The 14602-nt window shown below is 37.5% G+C and overlaps 1 protein-coding gene across 3 annotated transcripts in view; it reads right to left on the reverse strand.

Annotated features, from left to right (window-relative positions):
• Positions 1–14602, reverse strand: part of GARRE1 (granule associated Rac and RHOG effector 1) — a 61221-nt gene that overhangs the window by 3072 nt on the left and 43547 nt on the right. For all 3 annotated transcript variants that reach the window (XM_075161391.1, XM_075161393.1, XM_075161392.1), the window contains 6 exons: positions 10007–10104; positions 8363–8488; positions 6882–7873; positions 3410–3575; positions 2445–2579; positions 109–187 (listed from right to left, as the gene is read on the reverse strand). In XM_075161391.1, the coding sequence (XP_075017492.1) occupies positions 109–187; positions 2445–2579; positions 3410–3575; positions 6882–7873; positions 8363–8488; positions 10007–10104 (1596 nt within the window). The remainder of the gene's footprint in view (positions 1–108; positions 188–2444; positions 2580–3409; positions 3576–6881; positions 7874–8362; positions 8489–10006; positions 10105–14602) is intronic.

A 14602-nucleotide genomic window follows, 5' to 3' on the forward strand; every position in this document is an offset into this window, starting at 1 on the left:
GAGGTAAGCAATCTGGAGATAGAGATGCTATTCTAGTTGTTTTCCTAGTGTAAACCACTCCAACATGCAAACAGGAAAAATGACTCGGCAAAGCCATTTTCAGCTTACCTGATTACGGTCATCTGCTGCAGAAAGAAGAGGGGGTGATGGCAGCGTACTAGGTTCCTGTTCGCCACTGCTGTGTTTTCTGCAAAAAAAAAAAAAAAAAAAAAAGAAAAAAGTGACATTTACTTTTTTTTTTTACAGTGAGTCACCCACATTAATCCGCCACTGGCATACACCATTCTGTAGTTTCAGTCTGTCACACTTGACAGTCTAGAATGTGTACTGACGTTTCATCTTGTTTCATGTATTTTTGCTCAGTACAGGTAAAAGAAGCAATGCGGAAAGAAATTCATTACTGAATACTGCCAGAGGCTTGACAGTGCAGTATTTCTTCGAGCTACAGCTTCAGCAACATGCACATTTTTGTAGAGGTGAAAGGAAGATGGGCTAGTCTTTTGCCCACTTTGAAGAAATCTGCCAGAATTGCCTTTTTTCTTCTGTTACCTGCTCTCATTTGTGGGTGTTTTTTTTTTTTTTAAGTGTCTTTTCTGAAATAACTTTACAGACAAGACAAAAGAAACAGTTCAACAAGTGAAACATCTGCTGAAGCACAGTGACTTTACTGAGGAAAAATGTTATACCTTTAGTTTAAATTTGTGCCCTAATGTCTAATAGAATGTCCTTGACCACATGTCCATTCTGGAAGGTTTTTCTTGTTCGGGGTTTTTTTGGGTAGGGTGAAGTGGGTGAGTTTAGATTAAAGCAGAATCTTTTATCCTTTCATCCTTCGTTTAGAAAAAAAAAAGTCGCCAATCATCAGGCCTCCAATAGGTAAGCAGTCAGCGTTAGAATGCTCAATGCTTTTGCCTTCTCTTACTGTATAGTTTTAGCTATGGTATTTTGTCAGGCCCTCGCTTGTAGGATGTTTTTCTTCCTAAAAATAACATAAGACAGTAGTACTGTTACTTCAGCTTAAGTTTTTATTTAATGAAGCACACTCTTTGGAAACTTCCTTCTGCTCTTCAGAGCACTACGTAAGCACATTTTGCTCCATGAATTGCTCCATGATCAATCTATAGATATCTGGTGGCTTGACAGATTAATTCACCCATTATATGCTCATTGTGTTTTCCTTCCCTGCTTCTTTTTTTAAAATCACAAATAATTACTGCTTTTTCTGTGACTGCTTATTAGATAACTCTCTTCTATTAATTTCCATTTAACATTTATTGAAGCCCAATTCCTGTCCCCTCTATATAAAGTCTTGGTAGGTGTAAAGATTCAGAAAACAGCGCCTCTTTTGGTCAATTCCTTTCAACCTTTTTGCCTTAGTCTCATTATTTTCAACTCCAGGATACTTCCTTCTGGCAATGCATATAAAAACAGCTATCCAGGTATAATCTGCAGGAAACTGGCAGTACATGCACTGACTTTTTCCTGTCACCAAAAAGCAGACACACAATCGTCTATCTAAATGTACTGACTCTGAATTATTCTGTGATCTAAACAGAAATAGAATATCTGGTCACAGAACTAGCTTATTTTATTTTTAGAAAAGGTTTTGAAAAATAGTTTGAGAGAATGATCCCAGATTGGAATTGGGTTGGTATTCATGCTTCATCTTGTGCCTTATATTATTAACTACCCTCTACGATGGAATCATTGAGGTGCCAAAGATACCCAGCTTCCAGCCCTTTAGAAAAGCAGAAAGCAATTGTTGTAATTCATACTATTACTTTTAAGTGGATTGTTCATAGTTGAAAATCCTGGCTTAGTTTTTATGTTACTAAGCTTATATTTATGAATGCAATTAAGCCTCCTCTTCATATTGTCAGAAATAAAGGACTAAATAGGCATGTATATATGACTACTAAAACAGCGGTGGTAGGCAAGGTGAGACAAAAGTCTACACAACGTTATCAGTGGTATTTCTTGAGTGCCACAAAGTTGCGGTAGAAGCCAGGAAATGGGAACTTGCTGGCATCAAAATGTACAAAGTTAGGGGCACCACAAAGCTGCGGTAAAGTACACGGTGTAAAAAACCAATTCAGAGATCATCTCTCACGCCTCAGCAGGTTAGAAAGAAGTGGCATCCAAAGTAGATTATCTTGGAAGAGGGGAAGTGTCAGATCTTTTGTAGACATACTGAATTTCAGCTAACAACTGGCTATTTGCACAGATGCTAGTTTGTATGAAGAGACAGCTACTAATATAACTCCATTTGGGAATCCCTAGCATTAAAGTCAGATACACTGTACAGTGATCCATATCATCAGTGCAGGACGCAAACTGACATTTGTATAACTTTGTCTAATTAGCAGGAATTTCCTTTGTGTGGCTACTCAAATGAAGTTATCAAAAAAAGAAGAATCTGATGTATTTCTGTTCATTTTGCTCACCTTCTCTGCTTTACAGCAGCAACCAGGTCTGGCCCTGAGAACATGGAGAACAAACTGTCTCCGTTAGCTGAGGAGGTCTCGTCACTTGAGCTGGCAGAGTCTCCTTGAGTACCAGACCAGCTATTTGTCACATCACTGTAAGACAAAAAGTTGTATTAGTCCTTGTATTTATAGTGCCTGGTCCAGACTGTATGCCCTAGTTATGCTGAATCTTTGTCACAGGTGATACCTCAGAGCACAAAGAAATTTCAATACTTTGTCAAATGTACCAGTAATACAATTACTTTCACTTATTTACTTCTGAGAGATCAACATCAACTGCTTTATCTGTTACAGTCACTTTAAACAAGTGATGCTTGGTTTTGGAATCCCTAAGCACTTGACTTTTTCATTGCAAAACTGAGCTAGAACACATCCTTGTCCTACTGGTTTTAAGCTAGCTTGAGAGTCACAGCTATTACGTTACGGACAAATGGACAGAGGATCTTGAAACACTTCTGTTGTAATAAATAGTTATGATGTGGAAGAGATTAAGAAATACTAACATACTTGCTGTAAGGTATCTATCTGCCTTACAGTAACAAGATTAAGTGGCTAAAATCTGAATTCAGTCAGGCATTGCAACTTTGATAGCATCACTTTTCATCAAAACTGGGTCTCAAAGGTTTTCAAAATAGTGAAAGAAAACTGTTCTGAATTTATCCGTGCGATAAATTCCATATTTCCTCTGTTCGAGTCAAAGTCGGTATACATTCCACTCTAAAGAAGGCATCAAACAAATGTCAGTGCTTCAGTATCAGCAAAGCAGGAAGGGCTCAGATTTCTCACTCTTGACATAATGAAGTGCAGCTTTCACAGATGCAGCAGCAATTGGAAAAAACACCCAGTATTTCCACCTTCTGCCAAGTCTGAGTGTAAAATAGACTCATATACAATAAAAATATGTAGCCTGTCCAATCTCTTACCCTTCTGTGAAATACTCGGGAAAGGGCCAGGTTTTATGAGGATCATCAGGAAGAGGCCAGTTGCTACGTGTGTTACTTGGACGACGGACATGCTGCGCTTGCCTTTTTTGTTGCATAGCCTGGTTGACCCCAGCAACATAGCGGGCAAATTCTGGATCCGAGCCAACTGAATAAAAGAAACCAAGAAGTCAGTTGCTGACATTCAGCTGTTTCTACTGCAATTATCCCCCTCATTCAATCCTTTAGGCTTGACCATATCCCACAACAAAAAATAATTCCCTCATTGATAATAAATGCCAGACAACAGTTGATACCTTTTCATGGAGCAGTGAAGAACACTGAATGGGAAATGTTTTAAAAGAGTAGATACGCCACCATCCATACACAGTGGGTAGTAACTCTCACATGGAAGTACACCTGCCCCTTGCATTCCCTCAGGGAAATAGTATTTGTCACTATGACCTTGTCTATACACTGAAAGGTCCAAAATCCCATCAGCAGACACTGACGGAATTAAAGCCTGTACATTTATCCAAGCTCAGAGAAAAAGAACATACCAATTATTATATTTGATTCCAGATTGCAGAATTATTTCCAGCAATGTTGCGATCCTGCTTACTTCAAGAAATCAGAATCTCAGATTGATCATATTAGAACATAGAGCCCAGAAATTCCTACTTCCTACAAAGACTAGACAACAATTTCAAAAACATGCTGATCCTGACCTGCAAAATATTTCAGAGTAGGATTGATATTTACAGAAAAAAGCAGTAATTCTCAAAAATAAAAATTCTTCCATTCTTAAAGTGCTTTATGTGTCCCAAGCATCTGATAAGTGATCCGGTAAGTGATAAGCATGATTTTGAGCAGACGCAGCAAAAGCCTTAATCCAAAAGTGGTTTAAATGCTCAATTGATCAGAGCAAATAATTCATGTATTAAAAAGAATGCTGTTATGAGTCAGTGTAATTGAGTTTCCACAGCTTCTGGGTTTTTTTTCCTTTTTTTTCTTTTCTGAGGGAAAACTTTGCAATCTGACTGGATTCATGGAAAATGTCTAGACTACATCCATAGTAATTGCAGCAGGAAGTAGAGAGCTGCTGGCTTGCTGGTCTCAGTTTTAAATTAAGAGGGAAGACTGAAGAACATCCAACAAGCATGCACAGCTCAGAAAGCAGAAATCAGTCTTTCATGTGATCGCTTCCCTACATTCAATTCAGCGTTTAGAAGAAAAGTTTCCTCGTTTTCATTTGGCACATTCAGAAAAGAGCTCCACAATGTTTTGTTGGATGCAAATTAAAACAACAATGAAGAAAATACCTTTTGTTTCTATACATTCTTTATCATATAAGCAAGGGACAGAGCTATCTGACAGCTGTACGGAAACAAAATATTCCCACTAATACGTGTTCTCTTTGAGAAATATCTTTATGTCAATTTAAAATGAGGCTGGAAGCTAGACAGATCCTCAGATCTAAGGACAGATTCTAGATAGATTCTGAAGGGCATCCAGGTTTTTTTCCTGTGGATAGCATTAAGTGTTAAGTTACTGTTATATTCAAAATAACAACTTGTGTTGATTTTTACCTCAATGAAAACATATCAGGTAAACAGCTTTTTATCAAATATGTTTTTTACTTTATTCTTTCACATCTGTGAAAATAATTCAAAAGATCTGGAGGTATCAACACTCCTACTAGTCCTTACTACAACATTCCTTCATCAAGTTCTTACAGATGATGAAAGTACTGCAAAATACATTTTTGGTAGCTAGTTAAGCCTTTGACATGAAAAGCCATCAATTTTATAAATTCTTAATTAGCAGATTTGCATCTGAAAAGAGACATCATTTTCAGGTTCTAAAAATATTTATCAAAAAAGTAATGTCATTTGTTTCAAATGACAAACATACAAAGTCCTAAGAAAGTCTGGAAATGAAAACGTGGTTCGTGTTTTAAAGCTTTCCGTACTACACTAACTGGAGCTTAAATTGAAAATTCCTACATCACAGCTCAACCTGCCAAGTTATATGAAGAAAAGTTATCTTCCCAATGGAAAAATCTATTTGATTGGAAGTTTTGTTTGGTTTTGGTTTTTTTAAACCCCAGGTCTGTGGAAAATACTGTTTACTTATCACTTCAGCTGTAGAAACATGTATCTTAATCCATAGAGCACCATTTATCAACTTGAATAAGTCACCTTTTCAGAGTATTGCTTTCAAAGTCCTTGATAGTCGTCATATCAAATGGAACAAAACAAGTAGATTTACATAGATCAAAAGGAAAATACTACAGAAATATAATTGATTCAAAATGCTAAAAATGCCAGTCCTTTGTATACATGCATTTTTTTCCTTACACGTACATGTATTTGGTACTTGGTGAAAATCATTTTATCCTTAAGTATATACCATAAGTATGTTTAAATAAGACTATGCTAATTCAGACTTACCATTGTTAAGAAGCTTTTCATAACATATGAACTCCACTAATTTATCAACTAAGTTGACAAAATAACTGTCAAAATTATGAGTCAAATGAGCTGGTTTCTGAGATGCCTACACAGTCCTAACACACACACACATGCAAATGAGCGCAGGAAACAGATTCATGGTTTGATAAAAGGTTTTCCTGTTAGTTCTAGTGCTGCCTCCCTCCAGGCAGTTTTCATAAATGCATACTACAAAGTTTCTGTAGCTATTTTCCAGGCCAACAGAAATTATATTTACGAGATAATAGATTTGTAAGTTGTTCTTAGTACTACTATCAGAAGAATTCATTAATCTCCTCTTAGACTCTACAGTCAATGTCATAGTCTTTAGCTATTTGCTTATGGCTAAAAAATTCTATCTCACTTCATCTTTGACAATAATCCCTCTACATTTACAATTTATTGGTGGTTCAAACATCTGACAAACCACATGGCGGTTGCTCTTTAGTCTCTAATCCTTCAGCATCCAAGCTTTTCACTGCAGTAACAGCTGTAGAACAGGAACCAGTATGACTCCCATGGAATTGCACAGCAATGGAGGGCAAATGCAGGGATACGGGAAAGATGCAATATGGCTGTATCTTCAGACTGCAAGACTGGTCAAGAGCAGGAAGGATCATTTTGGGGAGAGGTAAAATACATAAGTTCAGGAGCTAACAATGGTTGTAAACAATTTTACAAATTAACAATATGAGGAACATCATCTGTAAGTATCTGTTTCAGTACTTTGATGTGGTCCGTATAGGAAACTACTATGAAACAAGGAATTTGTTCACATTCTTATTAATGAAAGTTGCTTGTACTTTAGTTCACCTCCTGTTAAAAAAGAAAAGAGGCATACATATAAATACCTGCTTGCCTTTGTAAGCACCCTAGCATCTGGTGGATAGCTCTAGGAAATGACAGTTATTGCTAGCAATATTTAACAGTATTCTTTGTAAAAGGACCCTTATAAAAAACATAATAAAGGAAAAGACACGCACCTGCAGGGTCAAAAGGCAGGATTTCTCCCAACATCCCGAACACTCCATCAGTTTGGTCACGATTTGGCCATGTGTTGTTTCTAGGTCCTTGTGGTTTCTGTCCTAACATCTCTGACATCATATTGTCCATATAGCTGCTCACAAGACCCAAGCTGTACAAATCAGAGCTTAAATCTGAAAAACCAGGATTGTTCCACTGGTTTATATGAGACAATCCAGCTCCAACAGCTTGGGCTGGCTGCTGTGAAGAATTAGTCAGCCATTTGGCAGGTACACGTTGCTGTGGTCCAATAGGTTGAAGCAAGTGTTGGTAATACTGCATTTGCTGCTGCTGCTGCTTTTGTGACTGTTGTTGCTGTGACAAGCCTTGCTGAGAAGGATGCAGTGGTGTGTGAGAGACAGATTGCGGTTGCTGTTGTACTGTTCCCGATTTTTGCTCTGTTGCTGTAGAGGATGCAACAGAGTTCCTTCTTTTCACCATTGGAGACGTCTGCTGGGATTTGCCCATGTTAAAACCAGACAAGAAATCTATAACATCCTGCATTTCTTGGTCAGTTGGTAAATTCATACCTTTGTCATCCTTGCCGTCATCCAGTTTGAAGAAGTTGTCCCGTCTTTCAACTAGAAACCCATTCACTAGCTGATTATTTGTGCTCTGTATTGACTGCAGTGGATCTGCGGTCCTAGGAAAATTACCAATGTTCAAAATGCTTTGTAACCGTGCATCTATGTTAGTGGGCATTTTAGCTTTCTCCTCTGAGTTGGAACTTATGAAGACATTTTTGGAAGGTGTATTGGGGATTGAATAACTTCCAGTATTACTTGTACTGGTGCAGGAAGTTTTTTTTGTAAACCGTGAAGTCAGTTTCGAGAACGTCTTTTGTAGACCACCTGAAGATTTGCTTCCATTTCCAGATGGCATGTCAACTTGATTCCCAAAGTCCGAGATTTCACGCTGTAACTGGATCTGAATACAAGGCAAAGCTTGCTCCCTGCATCAACAAAAATACGTATATCAAACCACCTAATACATAACTGAGTTTGTACTTTGGAGGAAAACACGTATTTGGGTAATAGCTAGTGGAAGAAACAAAACCAAAGATTGCCAAGTTCATCAGCTACTTCTTATGGTAACAACACACATTATTACTAGTATTTGCAATAGCGTTAACTACTTTCCATTCCTTAAGAAATTTTAATTGTACTTCAAGACCTAAATGGAGACTAATTTAATATAAATCAAGTATTTTTGTAAGAGAGGAACAAATACTTTTGTAGACTTGGATAAGCTGCTCATTGGTTTTTAAAAAGACTGCTGTATCTCTGTATGTACCCACAAGGTCCCTATGTAGATTACCAATTTCTTGCTCTCAGTTTGACCCCTTCTGATGAACTATCGAATTCCTCAGTACAGACCTTTCAACAATGATGGCTTTGTTTAAACTAGGAAAGTAGTGCATGAGGCTCAAGAGGAGATGTACCTTCCTTCCTTCCACCTGTGTATGTCAAACACAGCAGTATAGAGCACATCTACTAGTCCCAAAGTCTTCTCTGGATCCAGACTCCTCTGTAGCAAAGACATTGTTGCTGGATCTTCTTTCAGACACCTGTAATCATTAAGTTTAACTTAAAAATCAAAATTTTTATTTTTTACATTAAACCATTTTACCATACTAGTAGATAATAAAAGGCCAATTGATGCACTACTTCTGCTCCTACAGAGGTGCAACTAATAAAGACAGCATAACGTATGAATGCCTGAGGGTTCCTAAAGACTACAGCTGCAGCCCCAGTTTCTTTCTACTGTTGAATATACAACTAATCTAACTGTAAAATTAGGATTTATATAATTTATTTAAAATCATGATTAACGATTAGCTCTTTAGCTGAGCAGGCATAATTCAGGCACAGAGGTAAGAAATAACAAATACAGGAAGCCCATTTCTGGAAAATGGCAAGAGCACTCAACAAACCTGACACAAAACACTAGTGCATGGGTGCACTCTGGAATCCAACGCTAAGAACACCCAGCCTGACAGACTCCACGTGGAAAATGATTCAGCATATCCAACAGTCTGGGGAAGATTTTACTGAGCTGTGAAGATGCAGGATTAGTGAATTTTCCTCGTTAATGGCACAGAATTAGGACTGAATTTGAGGTGAAATCAGAATAACTTAAATCTAAATATTAGGACGTTTGTCCAGTACTTAATGAGCCCCTCCAGCAGCAGCGAGTAAAGAGGCACTCTCACTGTGTGTCAGCAGGCGGAGCTCTTCCAGAGCGCACAAAGCCTGGCTCAAAGCACTCTGCATTATTTTAGTTCTTTCATAATAGAGCAATTTACATAAAGAGAACAGAGAAGTGCCAGTTTATACTCTATAGGGGAATTAAGGATGCATTTGGGTAAACAGACTATCAGTTGACTCGTACTTCTGGACATACCATTGGTACCACCAGTAACAGGCTATCTCACTAAGGATTCAGATGAATGAACTGTGTTGTACTGGAAAATTCATATTGAGTACTCAGAAGTAAGAGAGAAAGGAAATGTTCTAATTCCAAATCATTGTTTCAAAAGGGAAGAAATCCTCACCTAAACTGCAGATTAATCCTACCATTCTTTCCTAGGCAGTCAACTAAACTGGTAGGAATAGTGTGTCTCAGACCACAGAGTTCTGCAGTTCATGACAGCGCTTGAAGAACAGCTCAGTGAAGAAAGAGCCAAAGCTCTCAAATTAATCTCATCTAATTCCTGGCCTTCCTGAGATAACAGCTATGAGGACCTGCCGGGGAGGAACATAACAGGAATACTATTGGTTTGGGGTTTTTTCAAACCTTCTCTTTCATCATCAAGCTTTTACTTTTTCTTTAAAAGTATGTTTTAGTGCCCCAGCACTGCCTCTCTTCTATTGCCTCCAACAGAGGCAGCACTAGTACAAAGACAGTAAAGTACAACTGTCAGTCTGTCAGGAATGGCGGTATTCAAACAGTTCCAGATAAAGGAACTTAAGGAAGATGTACCATAATTGTGCGTATTCTCTCTTCCATTTGTACTGTAATATTTTTCCCTATATATTTCAGTCACAGCTATTAGTATAATCTGCAATACAGTATTTTTATTTACCAAGTTGATGGAACTTGCACCACAATTCTGGATCCTTCTAAACTTATCTGAGGAGCATAGGCTTCTTTATTTTCAATCTGTGCTGTGTCCACAACCACCTAGCAAATAAAATGAAAATAAAAGGGATTTTAAGAATTCATTCTAGTTATTTTATCACCCCTGCAGTTAAGGTGCAAGAGTCTCACCTCCCTGCCACGCTACAGGTGCAAAAAATAACCAGATAAAAACAAATCAACTCACAAAATCATTGTAAGTTGATTTCTATTTTAATATCTAAAAAAGAGAAGGAATATAAAATTATTAGTTTGATGCGGTAACCTATATTTCAAGGACTTAATTCTTCTTGATTACATACTGTAGTGATGCATCACTACGTAGTTACCAACTGCTTTACCTAACAGCTGGTAGTTATCAATGGCTTCGTATAACAGCCCTTGCATTTGAGAGGTTTGGCGCTATTGCTATTTTAATAGCTCCCAAATACCTATTTATCAAAATATTTTAAATAATTTAACTGCAATGCATGGCATGATATAGATAAGTAGTATTTAGTCTGAAACTTTTCACATAGCTCACAATTCTTAACACCCCCACCCCACCCCCCCTTTTAAGGTTACAAAATCCCACACCAACATTTCTCTGTTCTACCTAACGGAACTATTATTAATTCCCTATTATATAAAGAGAAGAAAAGTGACTGTTCAATTTGTTGAATTCTGAGCCTTCTGTAAGACATCATAAAGATATATGGAAGATGAAAGTCTTGAAAATTAACCTTCTGTCATGAACCTTTCTTTTTATGGAATTGAGAAGGAATGGATTCACTTCAGCTTCATTTAAACTTTAATACCAGTGATAGTACGTTCCATATTTGGTTCATGCTTTCTGTTGTTGTCCAGTCTGCATGGGTTGGCCTTTTTGATCATTTCCATAATTTCCTATTTTGGTCATGCTGAACCAGCAGCTTTTTGGCAGCAGTCAGCAGTTCTTACTTCAGTGACTAGCAGATTAGCTGTACCATTTATCCCTGGAATGGCAAAAGTCCTCCGGTATAAATAAGCCTCGAGGGATATTACTGGCTTTTTTGCAATCATCCTACAGTGGTTCTACTTCTAACTGGTTGTCTACTACTGGTTACAAAGAAATGTGAAATACGAATAATGCTGAGAGTCTCTTCTCTCTCTTGCTTTAACAAAACGATCCAATGACACTTGAACACAATTATTTCCCACCTTTTAGATATTTTAGCATAAGGCCTAAGTTTTCCTCCAGTTGACTGGAGGCATTTGCCCGAGTTTATTCAAACCTGTAAAACATGTCTAAGCACAGTGACAAAACACCATGCTGTTACCCACTCATGAAAATACCTCGTATTTAATAACAGGGCAACTCCATTACTTTTTTCCTTGTATTTGTGCCATTTTAATTGTATGTAATTTGGTAATCTGCAATTCAGCTATATTGCAATTATAATTGGGTTAAGGAGAGATGAACTTAGGAGTGATTTTTTCTTAACTCCCAAGAAAAATACTGTCAAGCATCTCACACCTGTAAGTCAGAATTAAAATTCTGATTTGTGCAGACCTACATCAGCTTCTGGTAGTGGTGCATGGTAGTGCCCATGGTCTGGGCTTTGTTAGGGGTGTTCTGGTGTCCCGTCCCCCATTCCCCCCCCATCTTCCTTTTTTCCCCTTAAAAAAAGTTCTACATTTCTCAACATTTGGTCAGAGTTACGACATCTGGGATCTAAACATTACTAGGAGATTTAGTGCTTCTGCAAATGCATGTTGTTTTTTGCTACAGAAAGATCTACTAGCACAAAAAAGGATGGCTAGAGACCCAGTTAAACCTTCTCTCTATGACCTTGCATGAGGCCAATTCAAAGTTTTATTTCCACTCATCCTCTGAATTCAACTATTTTAATACACGTTTCTTTTATTCAAACATGGAGATTTCTTCAGCTGACCCAAATCTGAAAATACAATTCTTAATATATATGCTAAAGTAAAAACTGAAAAACTGCATTTTAAAAAATGATTTCTTATGTTAAAAAACTGAAGCCTAAAATAACCAAGCAAATTAAGTTACATCTCATTGTCCTTTCCACTCTTAATGAGTTTCTTCTTAAAAGGCAGATGGCAAGATAGGCTAAAGATAGTGAGACTGTCAAGTAATGTTCTTTTTTAAATTTGGCATTTAAATGATAGATTTCCACACAATTCTGAACTAATGCAGACAGCTTAGTTTCTAAAAGCAGTAAACTAAAGACTACGTAATATTGTCCCATGATTCATTTAGCTTAGTTCAACACAAAATAAACTTAAAATAAACACATTCTCCCGTCCCGCCTGGTGGGTGCTTAGAGGATAGCTTCCTGTGCATCAGACATCTATTGTTCTTGTTTTACAGGTGTTTCCTCTCTCATCTCCACCCAAAGAATGCTTTAAAGAAGCAAATTACAATTTCTCATCATTGCATGAGGCTACATACAAGCGTAATTGAATCTTGTAAAAAAATTATGGCACATAGTTTATAAAGAAAAACCTCAATCCTCACACCCTTCCAAATTGTAACAAATCAAAGTGAGAATGAACGAAGGAGAGAAGGCTCGCAAGCATTTTGTCATTTGTATAGCTCATTACTGTGTCTTTGAAGATAGAAGCCTGCTACTTTCAGAACCTGAGGTTCATGCAAAAAATCTTTGGAGACATTCATGATTCAACACAAGTAATATTCCTTGTATCAGTACTGTCATTTGGGAGAATGTATAAGTAAGTTTTATGCTGACAAGTCTCCAAATGTTATGATAAACCTGAAGAATATCAGCACTCTAATTACCAGCAGGTCTAACTAGTTATGTCTAGACTGGGGGACACCAGGAGATTTCCAGACTCCTGAGTCCAAATGTGCCTTGGGCCACTCCCCAAATCTCAGCAGGGCGGGACTTGGGTGTGCCCAACCCTGAAACCCCCTGGAAAGGAAATGGTGGGAGGTGCAGCATCCTCCAAGGCATCCTCATCTAGACACTCAGGAGCCACGAACTCCTGAGTTATGGCACACTCCCCGTAGAGGTGCTGAGAAACAGTTTCCTTCTTGGCTTCACTTCCCGTACCTTGCTGCTGACTCCCAGCATCCTACCACGAACTATGGCAGGTGAAGACACAATCCCACTTAACCATATCCTTTTTTCTAGTTCTGCTTATATTTATTAATATTTAATACATATTTTCCTTGAAAACAGCTAAGTAGAAATTTGATCAATCCTACTATTCCACAGTTGCTTTCTCTCCCTGTAAAGATACCACCTTCTTATGCCTCCCTCTAAAACTTCCTTATACAAAGTGGTTAATGCACTACCATCTCCTATCCTTAAATCCTTGCATCACAGTGAAGTAAGGATCGATAGCAGGTGCACTGCTGTTATGACATTGATGGTCTGTCCCTTTGATTTTAGGCCTTCTTTACATGAAAAGTCAGTTGAATTCCAGTATGGTTTGAACCTACTCCTCTAACAGATATTTAATATTAAGGGAATATCTAATATCTGATATCTAGTATCAAAGGAATGCTAAAGTAGAAGTATCTGACAAATTTATAATTTATCATTCACCGTTATTGAGAACCTATTAATGGTACCAAAAACCATGGTTTAATGAACTAGGACAGAAGGTCAAAGTCACTTAATCAGCTGTGCAATTTGTTTGAAAAAGTGGTATTTGCAAAGTATGTAGCAATATGGATCCTTTCATCAGAAATTACAATAGTTACAAAGTCCTGATGGCCTGCCATCACCTTGAACAAAGAATCAATATATGAATCAACAAGAAGCATTTAGCTCATTGTAGGTTAAAGACAGTTCAAAGAATACTTGACAGAAACTATCATAGGCTACGGTGTACCTTTATGCTTGCACTTCTTTCCTACCCTATTGTATTCTTGCCCCCATTTTATTTGTCCAAATTAAAATTCACAGTAGTCAAAAAATCCTATGCGTCATGAATGAACACTTTATTAAATGAAGAGATTGCAGTAATTAGTTATGGGAGGACAAATGCATTTTCTTATCAGAGTATGTTCCAAGCATCTATTTTTAGCAACTGTTTAGATACTGTAAAATCCATGGGGTTTGTTTCTAAAGAACACATATGTCCACAGCAAGATATTTAATTGCTCCGTCCTCTGTTGGAGACGTCAGGTAGCGTTACTTGGTGCAGAGGACTTCCTGGTTTATGTTGGGCAGGAAACCCAGCTTCCATTCAAAGCAGAGAGGAAATGAAGAAATGGCAGTTTTTAAAGCTAATCTGGGGGGGGGGAAGGGGTGTTTCTTTTTAACATGGTCATCTATAGATTTGAAAATCTTTCTATTTCACTATGAATTAGAAGTTTCATTTCTTGTGTGCTCTCTAATAACGGAGACTACGAAGTAACACAGTACATTCTCCTGTTTCTATCAACTACAGATACCATTCTACAAGGATACATTTTGCTATTAAATCAAGTTAGCTGCAGCGTTAAAAATGGAGAAACACAAAGTAAGACACTGGAAATTAATTTCCAAACTCATTAAAGTATCTAGTTTCTCTTCAGGATGTTTAA

The sequence above is a fragment of the Calonectris borealis genome, chromosome 12, assembly GCF_964195595.1.
Source record: "Calonectris borealis chromosome 12, bCalBor7.hap1.2, whole genome shotgun sequence".
Classification (NCBI taxonomy): domain Eukaryota; kingdom Metazoa; phylum Chordata; class Aves; order Procellariiformes; family Procellariidae; genus Calonectris; species Calonectris borealis.